Genomic DNA, 14,536 nt, shown 5'->3' with positions numbered 1-14,536 from the left:
ATCTGCACCTTTTTTTTCAAATTATATTACTTATCAATAATTCATTTGCAGCAGCTTGCCCACCCAACTTGTTTAGCAGTCTATCATCTGTTAAATGAACACAGGGCTGGATTAGATGGGTGAGTTGGGCAGGGGCTCCTGTATGTACTGCAGCATCTGGACCACACAAGGGACTTGTCAGGAACCGTTATGACCAAGACCACATTATCCCATATTTCCCTCGCCCTCAGAGCTCAGGCAGGCAGCGCCAAGGCTTCGCCGCCGTCATCTCTTATCAGCTGGGCAAAGAAAAAGCAGCACAGGCAAATATTTCATTACGGGGATGAGAGCAAATCAGTAAAATTAATCAGTGGCCGTAATTTTCATGTTCACAGCAAGCTAAAATATGCATAAGAGGAGATTATGAAGAGGGAAAGAAACAAATCCGGAGCGATCGATCAGTCTGTGTCTGTTTTGTTGTTCTTGTTAAGGTTTTCATTAGTAATAATTTAGTGAGTTTAGATGAGGACAGAGGCAGGTAATTATGGAACAGCTAACATCTGTTGTTTTGAATAAAAAGGCCTCTGTGTCTGCTTGTGCATGTACAAGTACAACAGCTACTGCACAGTACAGCATGCATGCAGTGTGTACTGACTGTGTGTAGTACGCCTTGTCATCCTGCTTTGGAGTAATGAAGCTAAACACAACAAATACATCACCTGCACGTTTCTAAACACGCTTTGAGCATCCGTCATCAGCGGCTTTCTTCGGCTTAATCACATGTCCAACGTTTCCTCATTCAGAGTCAGAGGAAAATGAGAAACAGCCTCATTACTTTGTGTGTTCACATTAGAGCCGAGCAGATTGATTGTTTTATGTAAAACATCTGCAAAAAAAACGTGCAAAAAATATCTGCACACCCAGAACGCGAGTATTTGGAAATGAGATGCAAGACTTGTTTACACATGGCGGCGATTTGTATCGGCTTTCTGGTTCACCGCGAAGGTTTACTTTAACAAAACACAGACGAGCACATGAGCACACGCATTTCAGCTGCCCCTGATCAAACCTGCGTTGCTATGGAAACTAGACAGAAAGTACATAAACGAAACGACCTCTCGCTGAGCTTACCTTTGACTCACATCACCCAGGATCCATCCCTCAACTTAAAGCTGCCTTCGCCTAACAGGCGAGGGGCTGCCACAGTGTTCAGAGCTGTGATCAGACTCAACAGGTGACGGGAGCAGGCCACAGGCTCACCTCACTCATTCATCACCTCCAGGACTTCTCTGTGTTTAGGAATTACAGTCAGACTACTGTCATCAACACATGATTTTGCTTCTGAAAGGAGAAAGATTCGGTTGCTTTGTAAGGTATGCGGCTCCACCTGCAAACCTAAAGCACGCTTCTATTTCCACTTTTCACAATGCAACAGCATGTTGACTTTCAGTCCTCTGGAGAGATTTCTGAACTTCCAAGGACAGCCCGGGATGAAAAGAGAACAAAATGACTGTCATACACTGGACCAGAAAACCTGGACAATCATATCTGAACAAACACCATGAAACCAAGGACACTCCAGACATCCTGAAGCTTTTCGCAACCAGATGTGTTTGTATGATTTGAGTAAAACACCTTTGCACATGAATGTGAAGTGTAGCAGCGGGTGAGTCGTACCGGTGATCTTGTCCAGTTCAGCCAAAGTCTCCTGGTAGGAGCTGATGATTCCTCCATATCGTGCCATCACCTCTTTTCTTAAGTTGTCCCAGTGAGGAGACAGCTCCCCCAGCTCCCTCAGGTCCTGCACCCTGCAGATAAACACAGACCTCTGAGGACCATTGTGGTTTCAATGGATATCAAAACAGATCATCGATCTCGGCTTGCTTACGGTTTCTGTGTTGTTTCTATTTAAAACGTAGATATTAGAAATAAAACATGTAATTTACGGGAGAACAACTGTTATTGTAATGCTACATCCGGTGTCGGGTCATATCCATGCTTCCCAAACTCAAATCATCTCAATTTTCTAGTTCGGGTTTTAAAAAATGAAGAACAGTCCTGGTAAAAAAACTGGCACAAGCCCTCAAATACTGAACCAGGCACACAGAAACGTCCCGGAGCACCCTGTGCTGAGCCAGATAAACACATTTCTGGACCTCGGGCATGTAGCTGGTGCCCACTTATCCACTCTGCCCTATCAAATTCCTCCCCTGCTCCCACCGTTCTTCTACCATTACTTGTAAAATAGTCTTTACTGGTGTCACTGGGGTGATCGGTTCCCTCTCTTTCATCATCTGTGCCTGCAGCCTGAGGCCAGAATCATCTGCGCTCTTTCTTCAGGAAATAATAGTGGCCGTGCACGAGTGTGTGCAGTGTGTATCTGCGCTTGTGTGTGCGGTTGGGGGCCTGATTTCCTACTAGGAAGTACAGCCTCTTTCATTGGCTGATCATTTGCATGTGAAAGGCGACATCAGATGGACAGATATCATTCAGAAACCAGCCCTCCAGCATCCACTGAGTAAATTACAGTGATATTATAGAAATTAGAGATTGAAGGAGGTTCAGTGTAGTATTCAGGATAACAAAAAAATAGTCATATGCATTTCTTTCATGATAACGAGGCTAATTTTCAGTGATTACGCCTCATACATTTTGTATACTGTATATCTTCAAATGAAAGGCTGCATGTTGGTTCGACTTATTGTTAAGACCAGGCATAATTGCTTGAATGCATAATTTAGTAGTTACTTCTTTGTTGTAATTCAACTACTACAGCAAAGCATTAGGCGCTGAGAGCCTCTCCAGAACATTTCCTGGTTTCCTCCAGGTAAGTTATTTTTAGATTACTTTGAAGTATTTCAATACACAGCAGCGATAGAAACGGTGCCAGAGTCAAGGTCACATGTGTGATCAAACCAACAATATTTTAATGGGGTGGGTTCAGCCAAATTACACACACACACACACACACACACACACACACACACAAAACAAAAACATATATTCTCATGTACCTCTAGTGGTATCTAACAAGCGGCACACAGTCACTTTTACAGGGACTATTTCTTTGTGGGAAAGTAGTTCCACACACAGCTGTTAACAGCCGGTCTGTGAATTATCCAGACCACCAGGGACATTCGACATGTTTTCATCTCATTGTTTAGCAAATTTAAAGAAAACAGCTGATTCCCATCGACTCGTTCAGAGCGAATAAACTCGGCTACACACTACGCACAGTCGTCAGACGTTGGCGGTGCCAGAGCGGACGACGTCGACGCCACGAAGCAGAAACAAAACCAGTTGTTTACCAACCACCAATAGAAGATGAAGTGGTGAGCAGAGCCGCTGGTGAAGCCCAGAAACGTCTTGACCTGTCTGTGCATCCCAGAGTGACGCTGCAGTTAGCACTCATCGAGACCACACCTCTCACAGTTAAGTTCAGAGATGGGCTCAGCCACGGCTCCAACTCCTTGTCCTCCAACCACGTGACCCTCGCCTAACGTTATCAAGCAGCACTCGGTCAGTGGGCGCGCTAACGGCTGTCCTCTTCAAATGACGTGAAATCCAGCAGGATTCCATAAACGAGCTACACAGAATCCCAACACGAAAAATTCAAGCAAACTTTAGCGTACAACCCGCATTTCAATGCGCATGCTAAAAACAGGTGACGTGATTTAATACCTCGGAAAATGCTGTTTAAGATTTTTAAAGGACACTAAATTGATTGATCAGCTTTTAATACTTTTCAAGAACCCTGTGGATGTTTCCTTGTGGGGGATCAGGGCATGTACTCCAAACACTGATGCTGTGCATATTCTAAAGCTGCATAACGATCTAGTTCAAGAGGTGGCTGACTGATACATAGCTTTGAGTTTGAGTGTATGTTGTCTGATAAATTCTAGGAGACAGCAGTACAAAAAAGCCAAAACAGGTTTTCCATTACACAGGAGGGAAATATCAAAATCTGGGCAAATCAAACCAAAACTATCTGCATGGGTTTGATAGAACTGGAAGTATCTGCGAAAATCTGACTCACCCCAGAGCAGGACACCATCAGCTCACTGCGGATATGTTCAGCAGACATTTGCAAAGGATATGAGAAGATTTAGGGGCTTTTTTTTTGTCATTTCTGCTTTATTTTAGCTGGTGAGAGAGACAGTGAAGGCAGGAGAGAGGAGCTGACATGCAGCAAAGGGCCCGGGCTGGAATGAAGCCCAGGCCGCTGCAGCACAGACTCAGGCCTGATGCTACACGCTCTATCAGAGGAGATACCAGGGCGCCACAGAGATGCAGTTTTCCAGCTCAGCTAAAAACAACTGAACAGGCTGTAAAACAAATGGCAGATCACATATGGGACATTTTCCTCATCTCTAGCTTCTTTTTAGTTCAAAACAAAGATGCAGCTGGAAACAACCTCAAGGCAGAGAGGCACCACATGCTGGGTGACTCTGCCAACGCGCTCTGCAGGTGGTTGTAAGTAACTTATGCTTATGGCATAGGAAGATAGACAGAAGGCTTCCTCACACAGTAAGCATATTCCAAATTACCATGGGCAAAGGAAACGTGCAGGACTATGGGCAGCAGCACAGGCAGGCTTGTGATTTTGGGTTATTCTAAAGAAGCATTATTTTCACTTTTGGCATATAAATAGCGCTTGAAACCATTCTTAATGATGAATATGCATGTTTATTCAAAAGGTATGCGCAACAGTCCTGGAGATGAGCAGCTACGTAAATGAGAGTGGATCAAAACCCCTATTTTTCAACCAAGAACAGAAAAATCTAACCCCACTTATCAAAAAAAGACAAACACAAACTATTGGGATTAAAGATAATAAATCACTGCACTCGCTGACGTATGCTAATGCTTCGAGCTCCATCTCCCAGCTAGCGAGGTCTGAGTTGGGCCACCTTACATTTCTCCCTGGTGTCAATCAAACATACTGTTCCCAGCATGCCCACTGCGCTTGAAGTGGCCTCCAGTACCATAAATGGGCCATTCTAACCAATCAAGGGGTGATGTTCTCAAATTATTTGGTATATATAGCAAATGTTAGATGGAACGAGATTGTTCCAATTATTTCTATGAGATTGCAACCATTCAAAATAATCTATATCCTCTGAGTATATATCTCAGCCACTGCTATTGGTGTATCACAGTGTCAAACTGCACCATTGTCTCCTGAGAGATCTGTTATTTTGAATCGGGAAGTCTGGAGTGGAGGTCAGGACGGGTGATTCCAGTGTAAATAACAGATAATGGATAAAATAATAGAGAAACATATCTGCTTCCTGAAGGAGGGTGATAAGGCAGTGGGATGGTGGATGGAGAGATAGAGTATCACCTCCTTAATCAGAGTGCTATTGTCTGAAAAGAGTAAAGGTGTGATTGAGGAAAGGCGTGATAAGAGCAATGCTGGGCTGATTGACTATACGCAGGCTAAAAAAAGGGTCAATCAAGGATTCTAGTGTTACATTTAAGAGCAGACATTTGAAGTTTCTAAAGTATTTAAATGACCTAACCTGTTTCATGCATGGATACTTTACTGTGCGCTCAGATTAAGCAACTTAATTGGTTTAATTTCAAAATATTAAGACAGTGCATACATACTCTTATAATACTGTAGACCCTCTTCCTTGTCCTGTTTGTCAACCATAATTTAACTACATGCTGAGAAACTCTTGAGGGAGGGAGTGATGATTATTACTAAGAATCAAAGAAATCTGTGCAATGATTGGGATCTGATGTAAAGACAAACAGTGGCTGACACGGGTGAGTCATTCACTTTGACTAAAACATGATGCGGATATTAGAAAATGAAACGATGGACAAAAATCAAGCAGAACCGCGTGTTGAAACTGACTTGGACAGATGGTCGGGGTAACAGCATACATTTCCCAAAGAGCAAAGACCTGTCATGCGGGCACCTTTATTTCATGGTGCGTTATAGTGCCTGTTCAATTTAATCTCAGAGGGCTTTGTGTGCAGGGTCAATAAAAACTGCGTGAGAGGACTGAAAAGCAAACCCTCCTTTCACAACACATGCAGCTGGTTCAGGAAAAACTGCCCCATCCAACACGCTCAGTCATTAATTGTGGTCTTTAATTTACAGCACAATTGGAAACAGTGAAGCCGCTTGTCAAAATTTCACCTACAAAATCTCGATACGCAATCACAGCACTTGTTTATTAACAGGAAAAGAAGAGGGACATTAATGAGAAACCAGACAGCTCTTAATGAACGGGGTTTAATCGACACCCACACGCTGGCACTTTACTGCACATGCGTTAATTATCTTTACACACACACGCACGCAAACACGCACACACGGAGTCACAGCATTTCACTGGAGGACGAAGACAAATCAGCCACCTCTGTGTTCGCAGAGTGAGGTTATAACAAACAGGAGCAAACAGAAGGAAGAAACATCCCAGATTATCACAGAGTGCTGAAGAAGACAAAGTCACCCACCATCCAGCGGCGCACACACAACTTTGCAGCAGTAACTGAAAATGACTAAAAGCATGAAGCCAGCACCAGTGTGAGGCTGGCTGGCAGAATGGGCTCAATGGAGAGGCACCATGGAGAAAGACAACGTTTAAAGAGGATTATAGGAGAGGTGCTTAAGCGACCAAGCTGGAGATACGGCACACGTGCCTGTTAATAAACAAACACTGTATATGGTAGTCACGGTTTGGAGCCTGCTGTGTGCTCATGAGCTGTATTATACAGATAAGACATTTAATAAATATTATATAATTGTCTTCTAAATTTAGGGCTGATTTCAATGATCAGTTTGCAGAGCAGATCAGCTATTTAAACAGAAGGTATGCTAAGAGATGCTGAGAGATGACAAGTGGAGAACACAGCGAGGGGCTGCCAACTGATTCCAGAACTGTTTGACAAAGTGTGCCCAGTCAATAACGGCTGTGTGACTGTTTCCACATGTGCGTGTGCGGTGGAGGCGAAGGCTGCGGGTGCGTGCGTGTTTTAGCATGTGGATGTGTCCTTGAGCTCTGCGTGGTCCTTTAGGTGCACACCGTGATTACGAATCAAACTCTCCTCCCACCACCAAGTTCATCAAAATCTCTGATTGCATCTTATTGTGCCTGCACTGAAGAGAGCATAAAGAAATCCTCTTAAGGTGTGTGTGTGTGTGTGTGTGTGTGTGTGTGTGTGTGTGTGTGTGTGTGTGTGTGTGTGTGTGCGTGCGTTGGTGTGTGCATGCATGCGTGTGCATGTATGGAAGCATTTGCATGTTATGTATGAGAAGGGGTTGCCAGGGACAACAGGCCAGCTGAGTAATGATGTGCCTTGACAAACACTGGTCGAGCCCGAGGGAAGGGACTCTTTGATCTAATTATGGGTGCACACTCTGGTGAAACATCACCTCCTTCTGACCTTGTCTCAGCCCATCCTCATTCTCAGGCAGTATTAACTAGACTGCACTTTAATTGCAGTTATGTTCTTGACTTCCATAAGGCTCTGATGCAGTTTTAACAGAATGTTTGGTAAAGTTAGAATCCACAACAGGAAAATGATCAGTTTTAAACACTGGAGGGAGTCGTGGAGATGGAGGCGCCACAGTGAGCTGAAGAGTTGCAGACTCCTCAGCGAGGTAACCAACCTCACTGTGCTGCTTCACTGTGTGCAGCGTTCAGTCAGACCGTAGCTGCTCATGGCATGATGGAAAAAGGCCAGTTATTGACTTCTTTATTAAAACATGAGTCGGCTGGGCTGCACCAACATTTGCATCGGTTGCTCTTGTGCTCTTGTGTTGCATCTCTGACAAAGCAGATGCTCAAGGAGCGCTTGAATTCAGGCACCTGTGGCATTAACCTGCACTTGCTGTTACTGAAAGCGACCACAGGTGGCACCGAATGAACCAGGGCTTAAATTTATCATACATACTGTATAATGTAACTTTAAAGCTTTTGTCTGATTCAGCACTCGTGGCAGGATGCTCCAGGAGTCCTCTTATAATGTTTCATGGGAGAAGGTGTGCATGAGCGTGTGTTTGAAAGAGAAACACACACTCATGAGCATAGGAGCCTCTTCTGAAGTGTTAAACCGATCTGAATAATTCACTCTTCTCCAAATGTAGGTGGAACTTTTAAATAATCATTTACATCGCTGGATGGAGTTGGGAAAGTAAATCTAGAAACACCACACACCTACTGTATGCATGATGAGGTATCACCGGGTTGGATTTTTACTTTGAACTTGTGCTTGCTCTCCGTTGGCTGGTTAGTTGGTGCCTGCACAAACAGGAAGCGAGCTGTCTGATGCAAGGAGAAAGCTGGCAGGCTTTCAAAGTGCCTTACCTGCTCATGTCCTCCTGGATGTACAGCGAGAGCAACTGTTTGGGGATGCTAAAGGACAACGTGCACTCCTCCATTTGCTCCCGCACAAGCATCCACTTGCTGTCCAGTGTCTGAAATCTGTACACCTTGCATACTGGGTTCTTGAACACTGAGGGCGGGAGGAGAGAAAGGTATACGTGAGCATCAGGAAAAACATCACGTTCTCATCAAAGATAATTCAAAGGTTTTAAATTTCACAAAGGTAACACAGAGGATCTAAACCAACTTTGACAGCTGCCAACGACAAGGACGCCACAGACAGAAACTCTTCAAAAGTCACATGAGGTATGAAGCACAAATTAAATTCTATAATCAATAACTGTGTCTGGCATAGATAAGGCCTTTCTCATCTTCCCAGGCCTTCTCTCTCTCTCTTTCGACTTCAGTGGCAGTACAGCAGACTAGAATACAGACCTTATTCTGTTAATCTTTGCCTTATTATTTCCTCCATTTACATTTTAATTGCTTGTTTATTGTACAACAGTGGGGCACAGGCAGTTGAATCATTCTGAAACTTTGCTTGCTAACCTTGTCGCCCAATTCTCCCATTAAAACCTACTCAGATGGTGCCCCGTCTTCTTCATTTTTGCAGAGAGTGGCTAATAGCAGCAATCGAAGACTGGAAAGGAGAAACAGCTCTAATGCTCTTATCTGCATGCTGGCAGCAGAGGGCAAGAAAGCTGTGAGCCTTGAACAGTGTTTACCACCCTTTTGGTTTGCAGAGCTGCAGTCATAAAGGAAGTCACTCAGCAAGTTGGAGCTGAAGCACCCGGGGTGAAACGCTGACAGTCTCGCTCCAGGCAGTCAAACATGCGTGGCACCAGTAAAATGTTTCTGCTTGAATTCAACAGTGGGAGCCACACTTCTGCTCCTCCTGACAGCATACAGAACGCTGCCACTACCAAACCCTTCACACGGTGCTGTACCCCGATCTGGACCCAGATTATCCTTATTTCAAAGTCATCTGTCTAAGTGCTCAAGTCACTGATCCTGGTGGTGCTACCCAGTTTTTAAGTTCAGCGATGGCCTTCAGTGCTCTACAGTGAAGCTCTTATGCAGTAAGAGGACACTAATATAAGACCCAATGCCATGAGATGTGCTGGCTGGCTGCTTCAAAAAGCGTATGTTTGGCTTTGTTTTGAAATCCAAACTAAAAAACTGGCTTGTGGAGAAAAAAAAAAAAAAAAGTGCAAACAAAACAAATGTGAAGTCTTTAATTGCAATATAGAAATCTCTTTCTCGACCATCAGCAAACATTATTGTACGCTTCCCTGCCTCGATATATTAATACATGCATCAGGAGGTACAGCTTCCCTGTACCAACATGGCAGCTGGTCCCTAGGAATTATGGGAACTGGTGTTGGGTGTATGGAGCCGATGCAGCTGGGGACATGATTTTGAAGCGCACGATAGACTATGGCTTGGCAGCTGTAGAAGAATAATGATGTGCCATCGATTCACCTCAGAAGCGCCTCTGGCGATGTCCTCACTGTCACGTTTACTTTGAAACAGCATTTTAAAATAACAACGATCTCTGTCCAGACGGACCGATGTTATCATAGCATGAGCAATATACTGTAAAGATACTAAAGATACTTCAGAGTCCGTTTAGCACAAATATTTATTTACTAACAAAAACATTCAGCATCAGAACAAGGTGTTCTACTAAATAGGCTCATTTTAGCTTAATTTGTTGCATCATAATATGCAAAAATAATGTGAGCATACACTCTACACGCAGCTACATATCGACAATACAGATCCTCTGAAGGACAATAACTGGAAGCCAAAGAGGCTACAGAGAGGCTTATTATTATTCTTCTACGATGCTGAAGTTGATGTTGAAATTAATGATGATTTAGGTTAAGCTTGGCCCTGGAATGACCCCAGAAAGGATTCATAATTGCACCTAAATGAAATGGGATATTCAGACATTGTTGGCATGGGGATTAGAGAAAGTGAAATGGATGACAAAAATAAATGGGGAGCAAGGGACACATGGAGAGAAGGGGGTGAAGGCACAACCTTAATCGGAAGAGCGACAGTTGCTGACTTCCACAGCCGCCAGAGAAGCAGATTAACCCCTGAACTCCCCCCTGCCACCGCACTAATCTGACCACCAATCAGAAGCCTCTGTTTCCCTTCCCGACACCTCTTAAGAAAATGACTTCCAGAGACGTGCTGCGTGTGGGCTCCCCTATCTCCCCGCTCTCTGCATGCTCATTTTGAAAGGTAATAAAAGTGGAGGGCTAAATTGCATTAGTCAATCTGGCGGGGTCTGCAGGGAGGGTATTGTTTTGACGGGCTGCAGATGTGCACCTGCAGACGTGGCTGCAGTTCACCAGCTAATCACAGCAGAAACAGTAAGCAACAATGACACCATGACAACAGGCGTGGGGCTGCTGGGGAGTTTAGGGAGGTGGTGGGAATCGGGATAAAAGGGGAAATGGATCTGTGGAACAAATGAAGGCATGGGATGAAAAAAGGAAACCAGTTTCCCCAAGTCTCCTCTGAACAAGATCTGTGAAGTTTCAACACAGCGGGAGTCGTGACCTTTTCAAGTTTATGCCTTTTCCCTCTTCCTCTACGATTCTCTCTTTCTCTACCAGCGAGAGAGCTAAGCTTTCTGTGTCGCCACTAAATTAGTCTCACGCAGCTAGCATGGCATCTTCTGCTCGTCTTCCGTTTGTACATAAAGAACCCAGAGGCTTTACCTCATTGTCAGATACCTCCCACTACTCTTTGTCACTGTCTACAAACACCAAGACTCCCTCTGAATGAAAGCAGGAAAGATATTAATGCTTTAATCAAACAGGAGACCCAAGAGACGCCTCAAAACTTGTTCATGGAGAGTATATTCAAGGGCAGTTCAAGGTCAATTAGATATAAATCAACATTAAGGGACTCTTGGATAAAGGAAGATGTCACAGGATGTTAGCTGGCACATTTCTGCACTACAACAGAGTCTAGACTGATTATTGAATGCTTTCCTTCGAGGCCATTACGAAGTGAGTTTTTGCCATTTTTCTCCTATAAAAACAACTTTTTATTGCAAGGAGGTGAAGAAAAAAATATGAAGAAGCAGGAAGAGTGTGAAACATACCCGGGCCGGTCAGCGGGTTATTTTCTCTGTCAGTGCAGGAATGGGACGCAGACTCACACACCACGGGACACTGCAAAGGAAAAGGACAGCGGGGGAGAGAAAGTATCACTCGACATCAAAATGCTCTTTTTGAGAGAACAACGGCGACAATGAAGTATTGTTCTGAGGAGCAGGCGGGTATTGATCCTGGCTGTTACTCATAAGGTACACTGGAGATGACCACGGCCATGAGCAAGTGAAGCCAATATGTCATCTCACAGCTTCGTGCTCAGCTCAGGTAAGAAAACCTGAGGCCTGAAAGAGTTAGCTACGTCAGTCAGAGCTCTCCTCCTTCTCATGTTAAAGTCAGCTAGTTTGAAATTAAAACATGACACTATAAAAGTGTTTACATCAGTCTGATTTGTGTTTGCATTTCTAAAATAATACCATTAAATTTCAATGAAGCAACGAGTTGTACTGACAAACACAGAAAAAGCAGCTGCTGTATTTACTGTATGAACATTCAAACACTGAAACATCTAAAGACTACGCCCGCATGGAAGCACGCAGAGCAAACAGCCGCTGCTGCACTGCTCTCTTTTCAGTTTAAGTCTTCAAGCATGTTTCTCTTCTGCCTTCACTGCAATCAGCGATGCCACAGCAGGTGACAACTGAAGGAAAACACCTGCTGTGACTTCACTGACTGAGATGGTAATTTATTACCTCCACTGCCATTCCAGCCTTTATCCGCTCACCATATTGTGCTTGCCTTCTCTGGTGGTAAATTTCAAATGACTGTGCAGTAACTTACAGTCCAGAAACAACACGTTCATCAAAGAGACAGTACAGTGTGCATGCACAGAATGACCACAGATTACTGAAACAAATCAGAAAACTGTAGCTGATACACATGAAGAACCACACAATTTTATTATTTCAATTACAATTGTTATTGTTTAATGTAGTGATTTCCTCATATCAGAGAAGCAGGGACAGAAACTCTGTGGCTTTGTGGTTTCAGGCAGAGGTAGATAAAAGCAGCTTCTGGCCAGGAGTCCATCAAGTGTAGCTAGTTAGGAAATTAAGCTCACGTTGGCTCCATGAGTTTGAATATAATGTCTCTGGTTGACTTGTGTTTCCAGTTGACTTATCCTGAAAGGACGATCGTGTAGAAGGGTGGAAACATGTACTAGTTGACTGTAAACTACCATAAATACAAAAAGATGAAAGTTGGTGACTGATGTGTTCATTGACTGTAGAGCTGAAGCCTGCTTACTATTGTAGGTAGTACGCTAATTAGCTTATCAAACACTTGATATTTGATGATACAGAAACTCTGTATATATACATTCTATACGAGGGAGTATACAGTGTTTTTTCACTATTGCACATTGGCTAAAAAGTATGTAGCAGTCCATAAAATATTATTGCTAATGGAAAATGTAAAAATTGTAAAGCTAATGGAGAAACTGCACATGGTTCAAGTACAGTGTTTTTCATTACTGCACATAATAGAAAATATGTACATACATAGACTTGATACAAGAAGACAGGAATGTAGCATTAAAGAAGAAATGTAATACTGCATGAGATGTAATGGCATGATGATGAAAACACAGAATCACACAGTGCAAAACAGTGCAGAGCAGAAGCACTTAATACTTGAGAAGTTAATTCGGTTTGGATAAAAGCGTCAGCTAAATAAATGTAATGTAGCCTGTTTGTAATGTAGCCTGCTGCTAACAATTACAGCTTCTGTTAGACAAGCCAAACACACAATTTAATCCCTCCCTGACTCTTTCGCTCTTGTGTTTTGTCAAGGAAAAAAAAGAACAAGTCTTTGTGGATTTACTATGTTATTTTGATGTTCTCTGTTTTAATGTAGCATATTGTTGCTTAAGCTGATGCAGCAGATGGTTTCTTGCATAGAGCCATCTGGGAAAACAGAGAAGTCATCCATAGAAACTGTTTGGAAAAGGGCAGGCACTCTCAAAAAATCCTTGGCAAGTGATTGGATGAACCATCTGTCTATCACCGTCTATCACAGGCTAACTATAACCAATCAGGTGAACGACCGTGTGATGTAGTAGGACTTTTGCTGAGGCCAGGTGGGAAAAAAAGGCGAAAACATGTTTTCCATTGAGAAAAGCCTTCAGTGGCGTTGCTGGCAGTTCGGATATGACTGCTACAATGGCATCTATGCTAACCTCTTTCAGGAGCCGCCATTGTTGATTTCGAACAAACATTCGCCTCTCTCTTGCCGTCGTCACACCTAAGCCCCGCCTCAGCTGCCAGCCTCACAGGGGGCTGATTGGTCCAAAATAACTGCAGTCTAGCCGCAAACGCATAACTTGAAGGTAAGATGGATTCTCGGCTCATGTAACATTGTGATCTGACGAATCCAGCTGCTTCAGAAGGTGGATTGTTATTGCCATTAAGTACAAAGCCATCACGTTAATAAAGTTAAGTATACCCCTATGTCTGCACACTCTGATAAAACCCAAATATGTGCATGTCACAGTGATGCCTCTGCTAGGCCTCTGATACTTAAAACCATTAATGCCTCTTGATGCATTAAGTCTGGGGCTCCTCATCAAAGCGATACTGACAACTAACAATCTTTTTTGCTCGCTTTATGTCAGCTCTGCCCTGTCTGATGAACCATTTAACACAGCTAGACAGCCAAACCTGTCCCCTGAAACGGACTTTAATGACTGCTAGGAACAATCCATCACCTCTCCTGGCTTAGAAACTGATCCTGAATAAAACAGACACCAAACCAACACCCATGCTCACGCAAACTCCAAAATAAAAAGTGTCAGCTGAACAGAACAACTGGCATCTGGAAATTTCAGTAAGCGTGAAAGTAAGGTCTGTGATAATGAAAAGTATTAACAATGAGCCAAGGGCCACAGCTGTGAAAGGAGGCCCATTGTAATTGTAGGCAGCGGACAGCATGTGTTCGATGGCGCTTTGATGACTGAAATATGTAAAGAGACCAGATCAAAGGTGACTGGAGTCTCTTTCTTGTTTCAGCTCAGTGTTCTTTTCAGGGTCAGTCGGATATTCATAAGCAGCAGCCATCCAAGCAATGACGGGGAATGATCAAACA

General features: G+C 43.6%; 1 protein-coding gene across 3 annotated transcripts in view; it reads right to left on the bottom strand.

The window, feature by feature from the left end:
- Positions 1–14,536, bottom strand: part of inpp4b (inositol polyphosphate-4-phosphatase type II B) — a 123,469-nt gene that overhangs the window by 41,636 nt on the left and 67,297 nt on the right. For all 3 annotated transcript variants that reach the window (XM_076728137.1, XM_076728138.1, XM_076728139.1), the window contains 3 exons: positions 11,446–11,515; positions 8,304–8,451; positions 1,657–1,787 (listed from right to left, as the gene is read on the bottom strand). In XM_076728137.1, the coding sequence (XP_076584252.1) occupies positions 1,657–1,787; positions 8,304–8,451; positions 11,446–11,515 (349 nt within the window). The remainder of the gene's footprint in view (positions 1–1,656; positions 1,788–8,303; positions 8,452–11,445; positions 11,516–14,536) is intronic.

This window comes from Chaetodon auriga, chromosome 4, assembly GCF_051107435.1.
Source record: "Chaetodon auriga isolate fChaAug3 chromosome 4, fChaAug3.hap1, whole genome shotgun sequence".
NCBI classification, from domain to species: Eukaryota; Metazoa; Chordata; class Actinopteri; order Chaetodontiformes; family Chaetodontidae; genus Chaetodon; species Chaetodon auriga.
Note: the sequence above shows the minus strand (reverse complement) of the source record. Positions and strands in the feature narration are given on the sequence as shown.